Source organism: Lissotriton vulgaris, chromosome 12 (assembly GCF_964263255.1).
Source record: "Lissotriton vulgaris chromosome 12, aLisVul1.2, whole genome shotgun sequence".
Classification (NCBI taxonomy): domain Eukaryota; kingdom Metazoa; phylum Chordata; class Amphibia; order Caudata; family Salamandridae; genus Lissotriton; species Lissotriton vulgaris.
The window spans coordinates 259,006,028-259,024,581 of NC_141700.1; the positions used below are offsets into that span (position 1 = coordinate 259,006,028).

Sequence of the window (18,554 nt, forward strand, 5' to 3'; positions counted from 1 at the left end):
GGCCTGACCGAAGGTAAGAAACTTGTTAGTCTAGAAGCAACTTCTAACCTCAGATTCTTTACCTTAGAATAGATGCCACAGCAATAACCTTCTTGGAGGAGGGACTGTGAACTGACTTAAATCAAGTAGTCCTGCAGGACTGAGTGGGCAAAGTGCACCTCTCAATGGACCTGACCATCCAGACGGTAGTGCTTTGTGAACGTATGGAGTGACGCCCACGTCACCACCTGGCATATGTCGGGGACAAGCACTCTGCATGCTAATGCAGTAGTTGCAACCTTGCCTCTGTTGGAATAAGCCCTCAGGTCTTCTAGAGACTGCTTCTTCACCAAAGCATAGCAGATTTTTATGGAGAGTATAATCCATCGAGAGATGGTTCTCTTCTGCACAGCCTTGGCCTTCTTTGCTCAGACAGATCCAATGAAAAGCTTTTTGTCCAGTCGATGGGCCTTGCTACGATCCATATAAAAACTAAGGGCCCTTGGCTACGACGTAGAGTCAGTTGCCCCATCTACCAGCGCACAGAGGTACTGCCTAAGATTTTCTAAATCCATTCTGCATCCTGGGAAATATTCTATGGCATGGAATCTGGGGTGAGAGTCTCCATAAGAAAAAGTGTTACTGAAGATAAGTAACCTGTTCTGTTCGGCTTTGGGAAGGAACAATTCAGTTTTTACTTTAGTATTATCGAAAGCATACCACCCCCACTCAGCCCTATATAGCCCCCTTTCTTATAACCACTAGACATCTGCCATATCGCTATCAGCTTATTCAACAGTATATAGGAAAGGCAGAAGTAGGGCAGAGTCAGAGAAACATCACTGCCCCGTCCCCTCCTCAGCTGTCATTTAATGGCGGGTGGCAAAGGGAATCGCAGTGCTTGAGAGTTTAATATAGCTTTCATCTCACCTGCCTTTGCGGCGTGACAAAAGCCCTTCGGGATCTTATGCCTGCTCACCCACTAGCTTCTTTTCTTCATCTCTGCTGTGTGCTAGAAGCTTCGGATGGAGCTCAAAGGCTCTGCCATTGAATAACAGCGGGAATGGATGTGGTGTAATGGCCAGAACTGCTGACTTGGGAACTGGGAAGCCAGGTTTGAGTCTTGGTGTCGTCTCAAAACATCCTGCGGTTCTTGGCAAATCACTTAATCTCCCACTGCCTACCAGTAATGAATGTGTCTTTGTGTATTGTAACTGTTGTTCGTGTAAAGCGCACCAATACCTTCGGTCGAGTTCGTGCTATATAAAACTGCAAAACAAAAATGAAAACAGAGCTTTGACAAAAATGTCTTCTGACAGACAGTATTCAGCCGAGAGATGAGCGAAAATTAGGCCAAGCCTGTCAGCCGTTTTTGTCGGGCTGGTTTAAAAATGTCATGCTCGTCCTCAGATAGCACAAGCACCTTGTTTCCAAGATATGTATAAATAAATAAATATATATATATATATATATATATATATATATGTATATATATATATATATATATATATAGATAGATGGATAGATAGATAGATAGATAGATAGATAGATAGATAGATAGATAGATAGATAGATAGATAGATAGATAGATAGATAGATAGATAGATAGATAGATATTCTTATGGGAAATAGAATATACAACAGTTCCAGCATACATTTTGCAGCATGACCACTGGGTCCTAAAAGACAACGGTGAGGCCTGGGAAATAACACCCCCTTTTTGACTGCCCTTATGGAGGCTATGTAACAGAACAGTGCTCCTGGCAACACATATGACGTTGTGCTTTAGTGGTGTGGTTATAGAGAGCGTCAAATATGCACACAACTGTAGAATAATGTACATTCTGGCTTTTAAAATATGGGAATTGCCCTGAAGTCTCATCCGTTTAATTGCAGTATCCTGTTCAGTGGTGTGGCATTCTGCATTTTCCAGAAAGGAAGGGGCTGCAAGAGACGCATAATAAGAATCTGTTTCATGATTGACTCCAATGTAAAAGCTGTGCCTCTTCTTTCTGGAAGCAAAAATCTTTTAACAAAAAAGTTGCAATGAGGTAGGGCAGTCTAATGGTGAAAAAAACAGTGCTTAATTTGTGATGACGATTCCAGGTGCTGGGCACAGGCACTCCTTTCTACTGGGGCTTATTTATCATCATCAAAACGTCGACTAGAGCAAGAGGGAGGAAGGGTCGAAAGGGAGAAAGGTTTCGGAAGAAATGTGGGCCATATTATCAAGACCAGGCGATAAAATTATCGCCGCTTTATCGGCAGGAAACTGCTGTTAAAGCGGCGTTAATGGGCTTGATAATATGTCCTTGTGAATTCCCATAGAAGCCCAGGTTCTGGTGTTAACCTGGGCTGCTATGGGAATTCACAGGGGCATATTATTAAACCCATTATCGCCGCTTTAGCAGCAGTTTCCTGTCGATAATAATATCGCCTGGTCTTGATAATATGCCCCTGTATTCGAAACAGTCATTAAGGGAAAGAGCAGTGATGAAAAGGAACTTGCAGGAGAGAGGTAAATGTATAAGCATTGTGGGGTGAGAAGACGAAGAAGGCATGAAGTGGAATCCGAATTAAGCAGCTTTAGAATTCCAAAGCTCCTGCGTTTGGCAGAGCTGGTGGCGGGCTCCTCAGAAAAAGTATAGGTCTCCACACTTTCTTATTTTAAATACATTTATCACTGAACAAATGTACCATGAGACCATCCCTCTAATTAACCTAACTAATGACTGTCTTTGAACACAGAACAAAGGACGCAAGGAGAAACCCTTCAAATGTCCTCAATATGGTACATTCTTTTGTTAAACTCATGCTAGGTTATCTTGGGATACTAAAATACATGCTGTGCCCTAGTAATACTCTTTTTTTATTGAGCAGAATTATAACAGAGCAAGAACATCATTCACAATACATATTGTTCTTGATTAAAAGCTTCTTCTTAACTTTTTCTGGAATCATGCATTTCCCACATCTTCATCCCAAACAGCCGCAACTCCCGCGCCAATCCCATAGACAGATACTAAAGTGCAGTGCAAAGCAGTTTGATCAGGTTATTAAGTTCAGCTTACTAGAGACACAAGGCTCCATCTTATCCTCAATACAGAAACTAAAGTGTGGTGCATAGCAGCTTTTACACAACTAAACCTTTCCCAATACTCCATTGCAAGCAAGCACAACTGGGCGACCATCCCAAATGCAGATAGTAAAGTGGAGTGCAGTACAGTTTAATCAAGTTATTAAATTCAGCTTACTAGAGACACAAGTCTCCTTCTTATCCTGAATTCAGAAACTAAAGTGTGGTGCATAGCAGCTATTACATAATTAAACCATTCACAATACATCAAATGTTAGTAGCTTATAAAACTGACTTATGGCTAGAGTCAAACATTTCCCACAACTTTGTCCCATACCAGCGCAGGCCCCCGCCCATCCAAAATGCAGCTAGTAAAGTGCGGTGCTAAGCAGCTTGACATGATCAGATCATTAAATTAAGCTTATTAACAGCACAAATCTCCTACCTATCCTAAATACTAAAGCTAAAGTGCAGTGCATAGTATCTTTTACATAATTAAGGCAAAAATTTCATCATTACAGATAGAAATTCAATAAATGAAATTTTGAATCCTTTCTTCCTTAAATAATAGATATAACTTGTCCACCAAGAGTTAACCATCCTCTCTCAGTCTAAAGTGCTATATATTTTACTTTTTTGTTTCATCCATAAATTTCCAAACTACCCAGAATTTCTTAATTGCCCCTGCCCTTTTTGCATAGGCTTCCTCAAAGATATCAATACGTAACAATTTTTCTTTGCCAATTTCGGTAGGTTGGAGCTTTAGTTGTCTTCCAATGCTGAAGGATCAAGGACTGTGCTACTAAAGCGGAAATCGCTATAAATTCTTTTTCCCCTTGGGAGATTGGGGAATTAGAGCTCTCTCTTACAAACCCAAACAGTGCTATCTCTGGTTCCGGTTTTAATTTTCTCTGTAAGCCCTTGTTTAGGCAGAACATACTTCCACCCAGAACTGGGTTAAGAGCGGGAAGGTAAAAAAAAGTATGTAGCCAACCTCCCTGACCCATTTGTTGGCAGCGAAAGCACTTGTCCTCTACTTTTTATGTAAAACTCTTGGTGTAAAATAAGACATCCAGCGTGATAAAAATGCCATTCTTTTGAAATTTGCTGCTCTTGGTGCTTTTTTGCCATTAATCGAAATCTCCTGCCACTCTAGTTCTGAAAAAGTGCACTGCGCTTCTTGGGAAATCTAATCTAAAAAGCTTGTTACTAGAGAGCTTTCCCTTCGATTCTGTAAAAGTCTGTACCAGTTTCCAACTCCCCTTAGTTTAGCTCTATAAAGGGCTGACAATAAGGGCGCCGGTACATTGCTTAATGGAGAGCAACGTTTTTTCACAAATTGAGTAATCTGAGAAAACCCTAAAAAATACGGCTTGCAGCTAGCTTCAAACCTAACCTGTATCTCCTGCCATTTTAAACATCAGCCCCTTACTATAAAGTGGCCTAATTCCCTAAACCCGTTATTGTCCCAGAATCTTATCTGGGTATTCTGTAAAGGAAGGTCCAGCATTTTGCATTCCTAGAGTTTCAAAAATTCATGTTCCGCTGTTTAAGCCTTCATATGATAGAATGCCCGTATTCTATCCCCAAATTCCTGTAATGTCTTATATCGAGTCTTTTTTGGGAGTTTTGCCGATTTGATAATAACTGAAGTCTGAGATTCTGCTTCCTGCACCATCTTAAACATAAAAAACTATCCAATGATTCCTTGTCATCTAGTATTCAAGCCAATATATCTACAAAAATAGCTTCATAATAGGTTCGCACCTGGGGTATTGACAACCCCCCTTGCCTTATGTCGAGTTGAAGCACTGGAAGTCTTACTCGTGATGGCTTTTTCTTCCAAATAAATTGACGAAACATAACTTCCAACTGCTTAAAATACAACATGTTAATTTTAATCGGCACACTTGAAAATAATAATTTTAATAATGGTAAAATGGCCATTTTTATAAGGCCTACCCTACCGAATAATGTAAGTGGAAGAAGGGTCCATCTATCTAATAGATTTCTAATCTTTATAATCATCGCTAAGTAATTCAATTAGAATTGTTCCTCATAGCTGTTAGTAACATAGATCCCTAAATGTCAAATAGGGTCTAGAGATTAGGCTTGTCGTTTCAAAAAACTTGGAAGGATTTGACCACTTGCGTTGAGTAGCAGGATTTTATTTTTATTCTGATTCATTTTATATCCCCCAATAATTCAAACCGCATAAATTATATCAATGTTGTCCTGATGTTCTGTTCCTCTGTCCTAAGGTAAAGAATAATGTTGTCTGCAAACAATTTCAATTTAGACATACCTGCCAGGGGTGCTTTTATCTGCAGATTGTCTCTAACAGCGAGTGGTTCTATAAAAAACACAAATAGAACCTGGCATAAAGGACATCCCTGGCGAGTTCCTCACCTTATGTTCACACTTCCTGCTAACCGAGAGTTTATAAAAAGTGGCATCCGAATTAAACAGCTTTAGAATTCCAAAGCTCCTACATTTGGCAGAGCTGGTGGCGGGCTCTTCAGAAAAAGTATAGGTCTCCACACTTTCTAATTTAAATATATTTATCCCTGAAAAAATGTACCATGAGACCATCCCTCTAATTAACCTAACTAATGACTGTATTTGAACACAGAACAAAGGACGCAAGAAGAAACCCTTCAAATGTCCTCAATATTGTACATTCCTTTGTTAAACTCATAGTAGATTATCTTGGGATGCTAAAGTACATGCTGTGCCCTACTAATACACTCATCTTTTCTGGTAGGTCGTACAAGCTAAAATACCCTTACTGAAAAGTAAGTTAGGGTTAGAGCGGTTCAATGAGTGAAAACAACAAAAGATTGAATAGTAACCATTCACATAAAAATAGAAAAATGTATTAGTATAACGCATAAGAAAATAGAGTTTATGTGCATGGCATACTTGGTTGGAAACCAGCAAAAAAGCAGAATGCTATTTCTTACTTAGAAATACCACAAGGATTCCATAAATGTAAAATGTGTATTCACTGAAATTGGTAAAGTGATCTTTAATGAGCTACCGAAATTTGTGGAAAACAAATGAGTGAGGTAAGCAGTCCCACAATGTGCTGTAGATTTCCCAAACGCAAAAATCTAAGTACTATCACAGGAGGAGAGCCGTCGTTTTTATCACCACTGACGGTAAAGCAGGTTGAAACATGAGACTCCGATTGGTGATTGGCTAGATGCATGCTTCCAGCTATCCAACCAATGGGCAGCTGAGAGTGGCATCATAATCCCTTGTGAAGTGTTTGCTGCAGAGTATTGGCTACAATGCCCACGGGGGGCTTATGATTGATCTGATTCTTCCAATATCAATATATGTCAGAATATTGTAGTTTAAAATATTAGCTTGCTAAATATTGTATCCATGAGATAAGGTACCAATCAATATCATCAAAGTAAATGCATTATGGGAAGTAATGATTCATAACCTCACATCTGCTTATCTTAATGATTTGTTGGCAGTCAGTATAATTAATGCAATATTTTGGCTGATAGATATTAAAACTAGTATACACACACAAGATAATTGGGTCATTGATACTTAAAAGGCTGGATTGCTTCCCTAAATGCTAAAGTCCTCCTTACCTCTAGGCTCAATAACAGATGTTTAAGGGGTTGCCTCAGCCACAACTTTTTGTGAGATGCTTCATCATTGGGAGCACCACGTACTGGAATAAGATACTACTATGCCTGTGGACTCAACCAAAACTGTGAGTTCTTTGATATTAATATACAGGGACAGTACAACAAGGTCCAGATATTCAGCAAAAAGTACAGATGGGTATACCCCAAGATTATGTCTTTATTATAGGGTACCATTGATATGATATAGAAAGAAATAAAAACAGTTTGAGAGTGAAATTAATGTTTCACTCCACCATGACAGATTGCTGACATGTTTCGACTGATTTACTTTACAAAAGATGGTCACCGGTCTTCTTCAGGGTTACAGATCTTCGTACCTAGCCTGTGAGTATAAGGCATGCAAAGAAGTGATGAGGCTTAGGGCTCTCATACGTGTTTGATATTTAACACCAATAAGCCCCTGTTTAGAGATGTATCTGGGCTTCATGGTTCAAAATGGGGGGAGTGTTCCCTGTAGGCACATATTCGACTTGAGGTAAACACGGAGGGTAATACCTGTTGCGGGCCTACTCTGCCGCATAGTGAATGTGTGTATGTATAGCTGTTTGTTTGGAAGAAGTGCTTGAGTAGGTATTTTTCTGACTATCCTATGGTATATATAAGACTGAAAACCACACATTTTCGGTAAAATTCAACTATCAGTCAAAACAAAGGGTCTGATTAAAATATTTCTCCAACCAAGGAAAATTGATGTTTTAAGGATTATGAGAGAAAATACAGTTGTATAATGAGTGTGTTATATATGCATTTCTCCCTGTAACACCAAACTTTCCCTTCTACAACACTGGGGAGGTGTGTGTCCTACACTTATGCCCTCCTCACCAGATCTTCAGAGTATGCTTTTTCTTTTTTTTGGAGTCCGGTGGAGACCACTTACTCTATCAATGGCAAGCCAGGAATATTCTCTTCTCCTTTTCACACACAGTACTGGGTACATATGCGCAGTGCAGGATCCCAACCCTCCTGTGGTTTCTTCCCTGATCTAAATCAAGGTGCCAAAAACTGAGAGGTTATCCTAGTTGGTTCCTGTGAAGTCTTCACTATTATACTACTGAACAAGATGTCCCTTTTGATGGTGCTATAACCTTCCATGGAAGGTGGATCCTAAGTCAAGGCGATTCTGTAGAGCCGTCCATGGCGCAACAGGAAGTGACTGCAAGATATACTCTAGAGGCATCAAAATTGGCACCACTGTTGGAGAGGGAGGCAGATGGTCACTAGGTTTAGCGCCCATTCCTGACCCAATCCTGCTCTAAGAAGATTAGGCTCAGATCCAAGCTTTTGGAAAAGGAAGTTGGAGTGCCTCAGGATTCCTGATAATAGTAAGGTTAGCCCTGTTAGGTAGAAACATAAGCACATACATGAGCACATCTCCTCCACTCACAGCCTCACTCAACTTTAACACTGTTAGCTTATAAGAGCAGACTCTGACAGGTGAAAATATAGCACCAGCTTGCTGCAGGTACATACAACTAGTTTTTCATTTGTGCCGTGATTGCTATTTGTGGGCACCATCGCTCATTTTTAAGGATAGTGAGGAAGGAGGAAGAGAAAGATATACAGTGATGTTGGACTTGGCCATGTCTGAAGGGTCACCCCAAACGTTTTGCCTCCTCCCCTCCTGTTTTGCTGAATTTGTTTTTGTTGGCCTTTGAACTCTATGCACTTTATCATTCAGTCTTTATTTTGGTTAAAAAAAAACATAAAAGGTTGCCAATTGATTAAAAAAAGATACAGTACAATAGATCAACATCATTTCGTCATAAACTTAACACATGATACCACCAGATACATTAGACACTCTTTAAAGTAACAGACCATTATTTAACCTTAAAATAATAAATATGTCTAAAATTTTGCAGTTTGGCCAGTACTAAGGAGCTTGTGCTCACTCCGTAAACATGGTAAAATTGGCTTACAGCAGATTGGTATTTTTAATTTACTTATAAGTCTCTAGCATAGTGGTATACCTTACACCCAGGGCTGGTAAATTGAATGCAACTAGTAGGCCTCCAGCACGTATTGTGCCATACACTTAAGTAGTCCCTTAAAATAGATCATCATGCCAAGACCTGGCATGATCTTCCCCTCCAGCCCCCTCGCTGGCAGACTTCAGAAAAATAGACTCAAAACCTGGCTCTTCGACGGAGACACAGCACCCAGATACTCCTAAGGGCGATGGTGTTGCACTTTACAAATGCTGTTTGATTGACTGATTGCAGACTCGTAAGAAACACTTTGGACCCTTTCACTTATGTATGTTTTCACTATTCAGGTACTGCTTAAAACAAAAGAAGGCTTTTGTGTCGAAAGAAGAAAACATAGGAGTGGTATATAAAGCTGCTGCTCTTCTATGATTTTCCTCAATCAAATATAACACATTTTTGCCACCAATATCCAAGATTACTTTACTTGAGGGATTTCACTTGTACAATGCAACCAGACTTTGAGTTCAGGATCAAAAATTGCTCCAACTGCCTCCAAGGGTGTTGCTCTTATTAAGTGAAATAAAAATAAAAAAGCAAACTATAGGTGTCCCTGAAAGGACTAAGGATTTATTTCACTGATCAGTCAATATAACCCATTAGAGATTAACATGGTTGTTGTCTCTATAAATGTATCCGTCTCGATTTTAATGTTGCGTTTTTACTGGTGTAAAGCTGACAGCCTATTAACACATTAGGATACTGGGAAATGTCCCAGTGTCTGGAGGGTTAAAGAGGAATTTTAACCGGAGTATATCCTCCCTTCAAAACATTAATCAAAAAAAATACTCCAATTGACCAACCAGTGGTCAGAGTTGCTAGTATACTACCTGTGCCCAAGAGCAGGGACAGAAGAGGAGAGAAAAATGAGGGGGGCCTCTCTAGTGGAAGGTTATGCTAGTCACAACCCTGTGTATGGGAAAGAGCACTTTTTGTTTTAAATACCCTCACACACCCTGGTGGGGTATGCTTCATCATCGGGTCACCCCGACCCCTAAAAGTCGGGGTGGGCTCGACCACAGTGTTGGGAGCTCTTCAGATAGATAAAGGCCAGGGGGTTAAAGATTAAAATACCTCAGTCAGACCCCGGTTTCCCTTTATATTTAAGTCTGGCTGGGTCAATAAAAATCTAAAAACGGGTCTTGTTGGAGTATTATGGTCCTAAGACCCTAGTGCCCACATGTTTCAGTCTTGTGTGGCCATACAAGTCCTGGACTTTCTTCAGGGCAAAAGGAGAACCCCCTATGTGAGGAGTAATACAGGATGGAGAGTCCCTATCCTCTCCGTGAAACGAGCATAGGACCAGAACTACAACAGCTTGAAATGCTGGGTGAGGATCATAACTGAAGACCACCCAAATTATCGCTCCGGTCCTGTGTGTAACGCGCAGCCCTCCTGCAGTGGATGGAGTGTGGCAGATAACAGACACACTAACACTTCACACACCGCGAGGAGTAGCTACTCTACCCTCGTTTCATGAAGAGGATAGGGACTACTCATCCTCTTCACTCCTCACATAGGGGGTTCTCCTTTTGCCCTGAAGAAAGTCCAGGACCGTTATGGCCACACAGGACTTAAACATTTTTATTTCGGAGATTGCTGCAAAGGATTTCTTGGGTACAATTTAGCAGGAAGCTGGCAATATATGCAATGTAGAAAGCTTCTTCTTCTTTTTTCTTTATACCAGGGGAATAGGGGGGTCGGTGGGGGCACGTAACCCTTTCTCTCCATCGCTAATAGGGACTTTTCAGTCCTTTTGCCTCATTTGGGTGTGTGTATGGGTGGGGGGATCTTTGGGGTCGCAAGGGTGGGGAGGGTGTTTGGGGTAGTGGGGCAAGGAATAGAATAGTTGGGTCTTTGCACTTGAGTGGCAGAAGGGAGTGGGTGAATAAATTTATTGCAAATGTATTTGTTGTATTTGTACTATTTGGTAGTTTGGCGGGATGGCAATGGCAAAGTATTTCAGTTATGATAAAACAATTTTTTTTTTTAGGATGGGTACATTTTCTGTCTGTTCCTGGAACATCTGTGGCCTGAATGATAGGAAAAAAGAGGGAGTATGGCTCATATTTTCAAATCAATGAGGGTGGATCTGCTGTGTGTACAGGGGACACATATTGCATGGAACAACAGGAGGTGGCTTGTGGGTTGTACGTTTCAAGGGTTGACAACGAGAGGGGTTGCAATTTTGAAAATATTTGGGTGGGGGGAGTTTAAGCATGTAAAAGAAGAACTTTGCGGCCGATGGGTGATCATTGAGTTAATGGTAGACGGTCTTTTGATGACCATTTGCTCCATTTACGGTCCCAATTCAGACGATCCAGATATGATTAATGATCTTAGCATTGAGTTAGCCGCTTGGCCATCTCCCTTGATTTAATGGGGGGGGACTTCAACCTCCACTTAGGAGGAAATGTTGACATAACAAGCTATTATCTTTATGATGGGTAGAAAAATAAAGTGTTTAAAGCTACCAGGGGTCTTGTTAGGGATTTTGGACTAGTAGATGTGTGGTGGTTGAAAGGAATGGGTGCCCCAGGGAATACCTTTTACTCTGCTCCTCATCGAAAGCATGTGCGCCTAGATTACTTTTTCATAACGGCAGAACTGTCGACCAAAGCTAGGATTGATATTCAACCCAAAATAATCTCTGATCATAACCCTATCATGCTAGAACTAGAAATCAGCCATAGATCTTCCATAAGGGCCTGGACATTTGAACGCAAATTACTGGTTGACTCCTTCCACTGTGAACAAATGTGTAAATGGATAGTAGAGTTTTTTTTTATGCAATTGCGGGTCTGCCCCGTTCATACGGTGTAGGATGCTTTTATGGCTAGTGTGCGAGGAGAGACCTTAGGCTACTCTGTTAATAAACAGCATAAATTAAGGGCAGAATTTTTGGACGAGATGAATAAACTTCGGCTGTTAGAAATAAACTTTATGCGGACAGTCAGCAATGGTCAGGATTCCGAACATATTTCGAGTGATTTGGCTGTCCAAAAAATGAGGTTATACCAGAATTTTGCTACAAAGCTGGCCGCGCATATTGCAGTATACAGGTCTGAGTTATACGAGGTGGGGGAAAACTCTGGTCGATTATTGGCCAAAAGGCTGCAACAAAAAGAGGTGGCTAAAAGGAGCAATCCTATTCAGGATGAGCAGGGGCAAAGTTGTGATAAGCCTGCCGAAGTGTTAGAGGTCTTTGGCAAATGTTATAGTCAGTTGTATATGGATGAGGATATTCTGGGAGTTGAAGGGAAAGTAGCAGAGTTTTGTGGAGACATTGAAATCTCCAAGTTGACTTTTGACCAAAAGGAAGAATTAGACGCTGATATTACTTGGGAGGAAGTGGAGGCAGCATTAACATCATTGGCTGATGGCAAGGCGGTAGGGCCGTATGGGATTCCGCTTGAATTTTTTAGAACCTTTTAGCAGGTTCTGAAAGTACTAATGATGTGAACCTTTTTGGCTGCACAAAGGGGAAATGAGCCATTGTACTGGCGGAAATCTACATTTACGGTATTCTTAAAAAAAGACAAACCTGCCCTACTGCCGTCATCCTATAGACCTATCTTGTTAATTAACTCCAATAGTAAAATATACTCTAAAATCCTAGCAGCACGTTTATCGGGGATTATTTCAAAATTGGTCTCACAATTCCAGCATGGGTTTATTCCAGGGCGTGATACTGCAGATCATGTTCGACGTCTGATATTGTTTGTGGATTAAGCAGAAGCAACCAAGTCCACAATCGGGATAACCCTGTTGGATGCCGAGAAGGCATTCCACAGGGTTTCTTGGCCATACATGTGGGAGGTTTTAAGATTGAAGGGCTTCGGACCTGGGGTGCTCCAAGCGTTGAAGTCATTATATGTGCTCCCAGCTGCCTGTGTATGGATAGCAGGCAAAGAATCGGGTTTGTTTACAATTAGTCGTGGTACACGACACCGATGCCCGTTTTCGCCTTTATTATTTGCCTTATATATTGATTTTTTTGTCCTAGTTAAATCAATCCATTGATATTAAACCAGTCCAACTGCGGGATATTGATTATAGAGCTCTGGCATATGCGGATGACATTGTCATTGTTACCAGCGACATTGTCTCCACATTACCTGCAATTGATGGATTGGCATCTAAGTTTGGACTCTTTTCAGGGTATAAGCTAAACATCTCTAAAACACAGATTTTATTCATAGGTGGCGAACTTCCTGATAATATAACAAAGGTCCCAGAAGTCACTTATTTGGGAATCAAAATTTCTTTACCAATTAATAAGATCCCTGAGATAAAAATGAATCCTGTACTCATTAAAGTGAACTCAATGTTGGAGAGATTAGACCATTTGCACTTATCTTTGCATCGAAGGTCAAACATTTTAAAAATGCTAGTATTGCCCAAATTTCTTTAAATGTTCAGAACTATCCCACTTGAATTTCCAGTCTCATGTTTTAAGAGGCTAGAGAGGATTAGCAGTAGATTCGTATGGGGTTACAGGCGGCAGAGAAGGGCTTGCAAAAAGATGGTACTGCCCAAAAATCGTGGTGGTTGGGGTATGCCTTATTTTTTGTTTTACTACTTGGCAGCAGTTTTGCAATTTATTAGTCCTTTGGTTGTGGGTGATCGGGCTAGGATCTTGCCTTGTCATAGTCCTCCGATTTACAAGCTTCGGGCTGGGGGAGGAGGCCAATGGTTTTTCTGGTTAAAGTACTAGAATCAAGTTATTTTAAGAAAAACAAATTCAAAATTCTTAAATCAGCATATTCCGTTTGGAGGCTGGTTAGGCGGCATCTGGATGTGTCGAATTTAAACGCATACACCCCATTTGCAGCCGCTGGGCTACTCCCATTGATTTTTCAAGACCAAATTTCTTGTAGATGGCGTTCAAAGGGAATTCAATGCTTAGGGGACCTGTGTGTTGATGGACAGTTGGTATCCTTCGTTGAGCTACAAGCAAAGTATGGCCTGAAAAAGCATGAATTTTTTAAATATCTCTAAATTCGTAGCTACCTGAGCACGTTAGGCCCGGGTCTAGAACATCAATTCAGAAAATTCCCTCTAATTGAGAGAATGGGAAAGAAACACCCATCGGTCAATTCTACTCCTATTTTATTGAGGTACTTCCAGATGATGTGGAGCAATGTCAAGAGAAGTGGGTAACAAAGTTAAATCAAGAGGGAATTAATATTATGAAATCTTTTAGTTTGGCGTATCAAGTTTTGATGACCGGAAGGATGCATGCTCAACGTTATATGGCTATTTATGATTTGTATTATACCCCAAGGAAGATCTCCAAATGGGGGACATTAGCTGGGACTAAATGTAACAGATGTGGCTTATTTGCTGCTGATGCAGTTCATATGTTCTTTTCATACCCCAAATTAGGGGATCTATTTTTGTCTATTGAACGCTTCTTAGCTTTAATAATGGGATCACCAGTGTGCATAACTGGGGAATTGGTGTTGATTGGCTTTAATTCAGACACTGTGGCTCATACAAGATCCAAAGCAATGATATCTTTTTTGTTTATTTGTATGGCAGTGGTGCGTGCATGTATTACGAAGGATTGGATCAACCCTGATCCCCCGTCATTTACGAGCTGGCGGGCAAGATTACTTGCTATGTATAATTTGGAAATAGCAATATATAAGACTAAGGGGAGAAGGAATAGCGCAATGGGAGCTAAGATTGGGGACGCTGAACTGACTGGATTTAAAGCAGAAAAGTTGACAGTTTTTGTTTTTGGTATAAAATGTTGTTCCTTTTTCTTTTCGGATGCCTGCTTTTGCTGCCTTATTTGTATCTGCACTTATATTATGTCTTTTGACCTTACTTATTTGTGTTTGTATAAGATGACTATATATTCCTTGCATAAAATGGGAAAAATCCAAAAAAAAAAAAAAAGTAGTTGGAATGGGTGAAACCCCACACAGAGGCAACGCCAGGAAAGGGCAGAGGAGACAGATGAAAGAATGCCATAGCGCAGTTAGGCAGTATTGTAGTTACTAATTAGTTTCACTGTTCACTGCTTTGCTTGGAGGGAGGATGAGTGCGGAGAGTGGGGTAACGGGGGAAAGCCATTGGGTTGAGGAACTTTCCCTGCTCACTGTGTATAGGGTTCCAAATGGGAAGGAGGCTATTTGGATGTTTCTAGATGGACAGTGTGTTAAGGGGGTACACTCACAGTAGAATGTCTGTAAATGCCTTCAAGGAAGGCTCGTTTTGACCCTTATACATGTGAGCAGTTCAACTAGATCTCCCTGGGAGACAACTGCAGTCAGGTTGGTCCTCCATCCTATGTTGATGTGCACAGTTTTAGACTTTCCCTCAGTTATCTTGTAGGCAGGTGGACTTTTGTTATTCCGTTAGTAACCCTGAGTGACCTCCCTACTGTGTTTTTCATCTAATGCAGGGCTGTTGTTGCAGGAGGTGAACATGGCTGGAATGAATGAAATGCGCTTTACAGAGGAGAAGCCTCTTCTGCGGGGACAGGACACCGAGCTGGTGAGTTACTACCCCTTCGAGATCAACCTTTGATCAACTGTGTTCTTAGGTATAGAGGTTTTTAATGAAAGCTGCACCAAGGTAGGTGTGCATCCTTTTTGTAGGCAATAAATGAACCAATGGGTTGCAAGTAGACCCCTACATTCTGTGTAGATAGACTCTAAAACCCAATAATTTTGCCAGGTTCTTTCAATTCCTTGTAACAATCTGAAAGGGCACTTCTTGACGTCTGAGACTAAACCCAAACAAATACATTTGGTTAAACTAAACTAAAATCCTTCCCAATTTTCAGGTGACTAATAGTTGTGACTTAGACTAACCCATTTTTCAGAAGTGCAGTTTGAAAGGTTAATCAGTTAAAATGTGCCTGCCTGCACAAAGTATTATGTTTTTTAAAAAAAACTTTAAAAAAGTATTTTATTGAGTTTTCACAGTACAGGTACATAGACATTCATCGCATGATCCACCCCACCTGACAGAATTCAAAGTGAGCAACATTTCGTTATACTATAAGCATATACCAACCATAGATGTGCTGACATTCTAGTGTACTGCGACAATTAGGGCATCAATGCCCTGTGATAGAAGGCGAAGTTACTCTGTAACGAGACCATAAGAAAAAAGGACAAAATACAGTAAACCGTAAACCTGCCCTAAAAGAGAAAGTTTAGTACATATAAAGCAATGCCTGCTATACTCTTCACAAGCCGATTATTGTGCAAATTAATCCTTCACTTTCAATATGCAAATTCAATTCATAGGTGGGTTGAGTGCTTGCTGCAGAGAAATATGTTACAAAATTGAATGCGCACAATCAGCTACGTTGTTTCCTGGCACGTCAAACATATTTAATTTTACAAAGCTGCTTGCTTTATTTACTACAAAAGGGCCAGGGTCTGTGTCATCACCACTTCAATGTATACCACATGAATATGCACACACAAGTTCACACACACACACCTCTCTACCCAATACCTGGCCATAACCATTACCTTACCTCTAAGCATGTATTTTAACCCACAGGGCTATATTGTCAAAGGCAATCCCTGGAAGAAGAGTTTAGGCATACTCACTGTGTGTTTGGCACATATTTTCAGTTAATTGTTTTTTTGTAATAATAGATCTCACAGTTACCAAATTATATCTTATTTTCTTAACTTCAAAAACATGACATGCTGAATTGTGCCGGTTGAAATTTGATGCTAAACAAGTATCTTTCACATACGTCTTCAGAAGACAAATGAAACCATTAAGCTATTTTACCGCAGAGGTTTACAGGAGGTCGTACCCAGTTAGGATTCACAAAGGTAGCAACACTTTCTCATTTCCTCTTGCCAACACCCCACTTCTGTTCATTACTCACCTCACCCTTTCCCAGCACCTTCTTTGTTTTCAAGCACCCTTCCCTCAATTTGAAGTTTAATTTGGAACTTTGTTTTTAGATGATCTTTGCCAAAATACGACACTCTCACGTAAATTGCAATTATCAATAATTTACTCATGTTTTCAAAATCCAGACAATTTGTTTGGATTCTTAAAGATCCAAAAATCACCCTAAAATTGGTGTGCAATTTGCAAATGTACAGAGAATTTCTCAGTGAGAGTCACCACAGTATTTCTTAGAAAAACTTCTTACCAGAAAAGAGCCTGACACCATTCAGAAAATGTTTACTTGTTCATTTGTTATAATCAACATTCTAAAGCTCCTTTGTTCTCCCTCTCACCCCCCTTATATCATATTTCCTTGTGTTGCTACCATTAAGTACATAACTACAAACCGTTTTCCACAACTTAAATCATACTTCTAATTTTTTTTATATTAATTTGCAAAAAAACTTCAAATATGAGTCGGCTACATTCCCAATTACTGTAACAATTCATACAGTTCTCATGATTCTTTCTTAATACATTCATTAAAAGTATTAACATCTTCACACCCAGAATAATGAAAAAAATACCCGACTTTTATCCATGTATGAGAGTAACTTCCGTGGTGAAGTGGTTCACAGAAAATATTATTACACGTCTTTACAAGTTTCATATAAGAAAATGCAATAAGCCAGGAAGTAGTTATGGAAAGGGAATTATAATTTTATTTGTTTTACGTGTACTTCTTTAAAGGTCACATATATACTCATATTGTCTAGAGAGAGAACACGTTTGGTGCTGCGAAAGCATCAATAATAAAGACGTTAGAAAAGCTAAAAGGATATTAATTCACATCCATATGTTATCTTGTATTTTTCCTCCTTTATCTGCTTGCTGTGTTTCATAGCGGCATTACCTAACGTTCTCCAGAGAAAGGCATATCTCTAAAAATAGTACTTTGTGACTAGACTGCAGTGTTTGCAGAGCGTATATCTTCCAGACACACAGCATTGCAGCAGAATGCAAACCATGGAAGTAGCCGATAAAAGAAAAACTTAACTAGGATCTTACTTCTCCTTCTTTGCTTTACTGACTCACCGCGCAAGGGATGGTAGTGGTAATTGAAATAAGGACATGTGATGTCAGACCCCATTTGTCGGACCACAGGGCAGGCAAAGTCTTCTGGGTGTTTGAGGTCCATCCTACTATGGCTCTGCTAACTAGACCAATTACAAGTCCTTCTGCGATTGACTCTCAGGGGAGCGAGGGAGAGCAGTTTAACCCCTTCGATGCTGATGACAAGCTCAGCTCGTAATCAGCCACGGGTGACGTGTGCGGATGACGAGCTGAGCTCGTCATGTAACGCGGTTATTCAAAAACAGCCGCACAGCGCAAAAATAACTGCAGCAGCGATGCGGTTAAGGCTTCTCAGGGAGGTAGTGTGGGGCAAGAGCTCAGAACTCAACATTGAACAAACATACACAATTACCTCAATGTCCAGCCCAGTGCTTTCCCTTTATTGAAAGCCAGTAATTACACAACCGAAATAAATACCACACAATGCATTTGTGTCTTCGAATAGAGGGTCGAATCCTTCTTTGTGTTTTTTATGTGGCTCAACACCCTTCAGATCTAATGTCCTCAACCCACCCAGGTGATATCTAGGCACTACAACTCTCAATATCTAGTGGCAGAAGCATTAATTAAGCACAGGTGGAAATTATCACTATTACTCCTATGGGGCTTAGAAGCACAACTCAATACCTTGGTCTTACCCTTAGTTGTAATTCAAATGGAACCTCTCAAGTTACTGCATTCGTCTTGCTTGGAGCACATACCAATCTATTGTGTGCCGGTCATGGGGCAGCCTGATAAGTCTAGTGTGCCAGTACTTGAAGTTTAAGCAGTGAGGCAAGACCAGTTGTGCTTGTGGTAGCTGTTTTCTTGTGCAGGCAACACTCCGTGAAG

General features: G+C 40.4%; 1 protein-coding gene across 6 annotated transcripts in view; it reads left to right on the plus strand.

Moving 5' to 3' along the window:
* Positions 1 to 18,554, plus strand: part of NDRG4 (NDRG family member 4) — an 888,963-nt gene that overhangs the window by 279,102 nt on the left and 591,307 nt on the right. For all 6 annotated transcript variants that reach the window (XM_086947800.1, XM_086947798.1, XM_086947797.1 and 3 more), the window contains exon 2: positions 15,127 to 15,218. In XM_086947800.1, coding sequence (XP_086803926.1) covers positions 15,150 to 15,218 — 69 coding nt within the window. In that variant the 5' untranslated portion in view covers positions 15,127 to 15,149. The remainder of the gene's footprint in view (positions 1 to 15,126; positions 15,219 to 18,554) is intronic.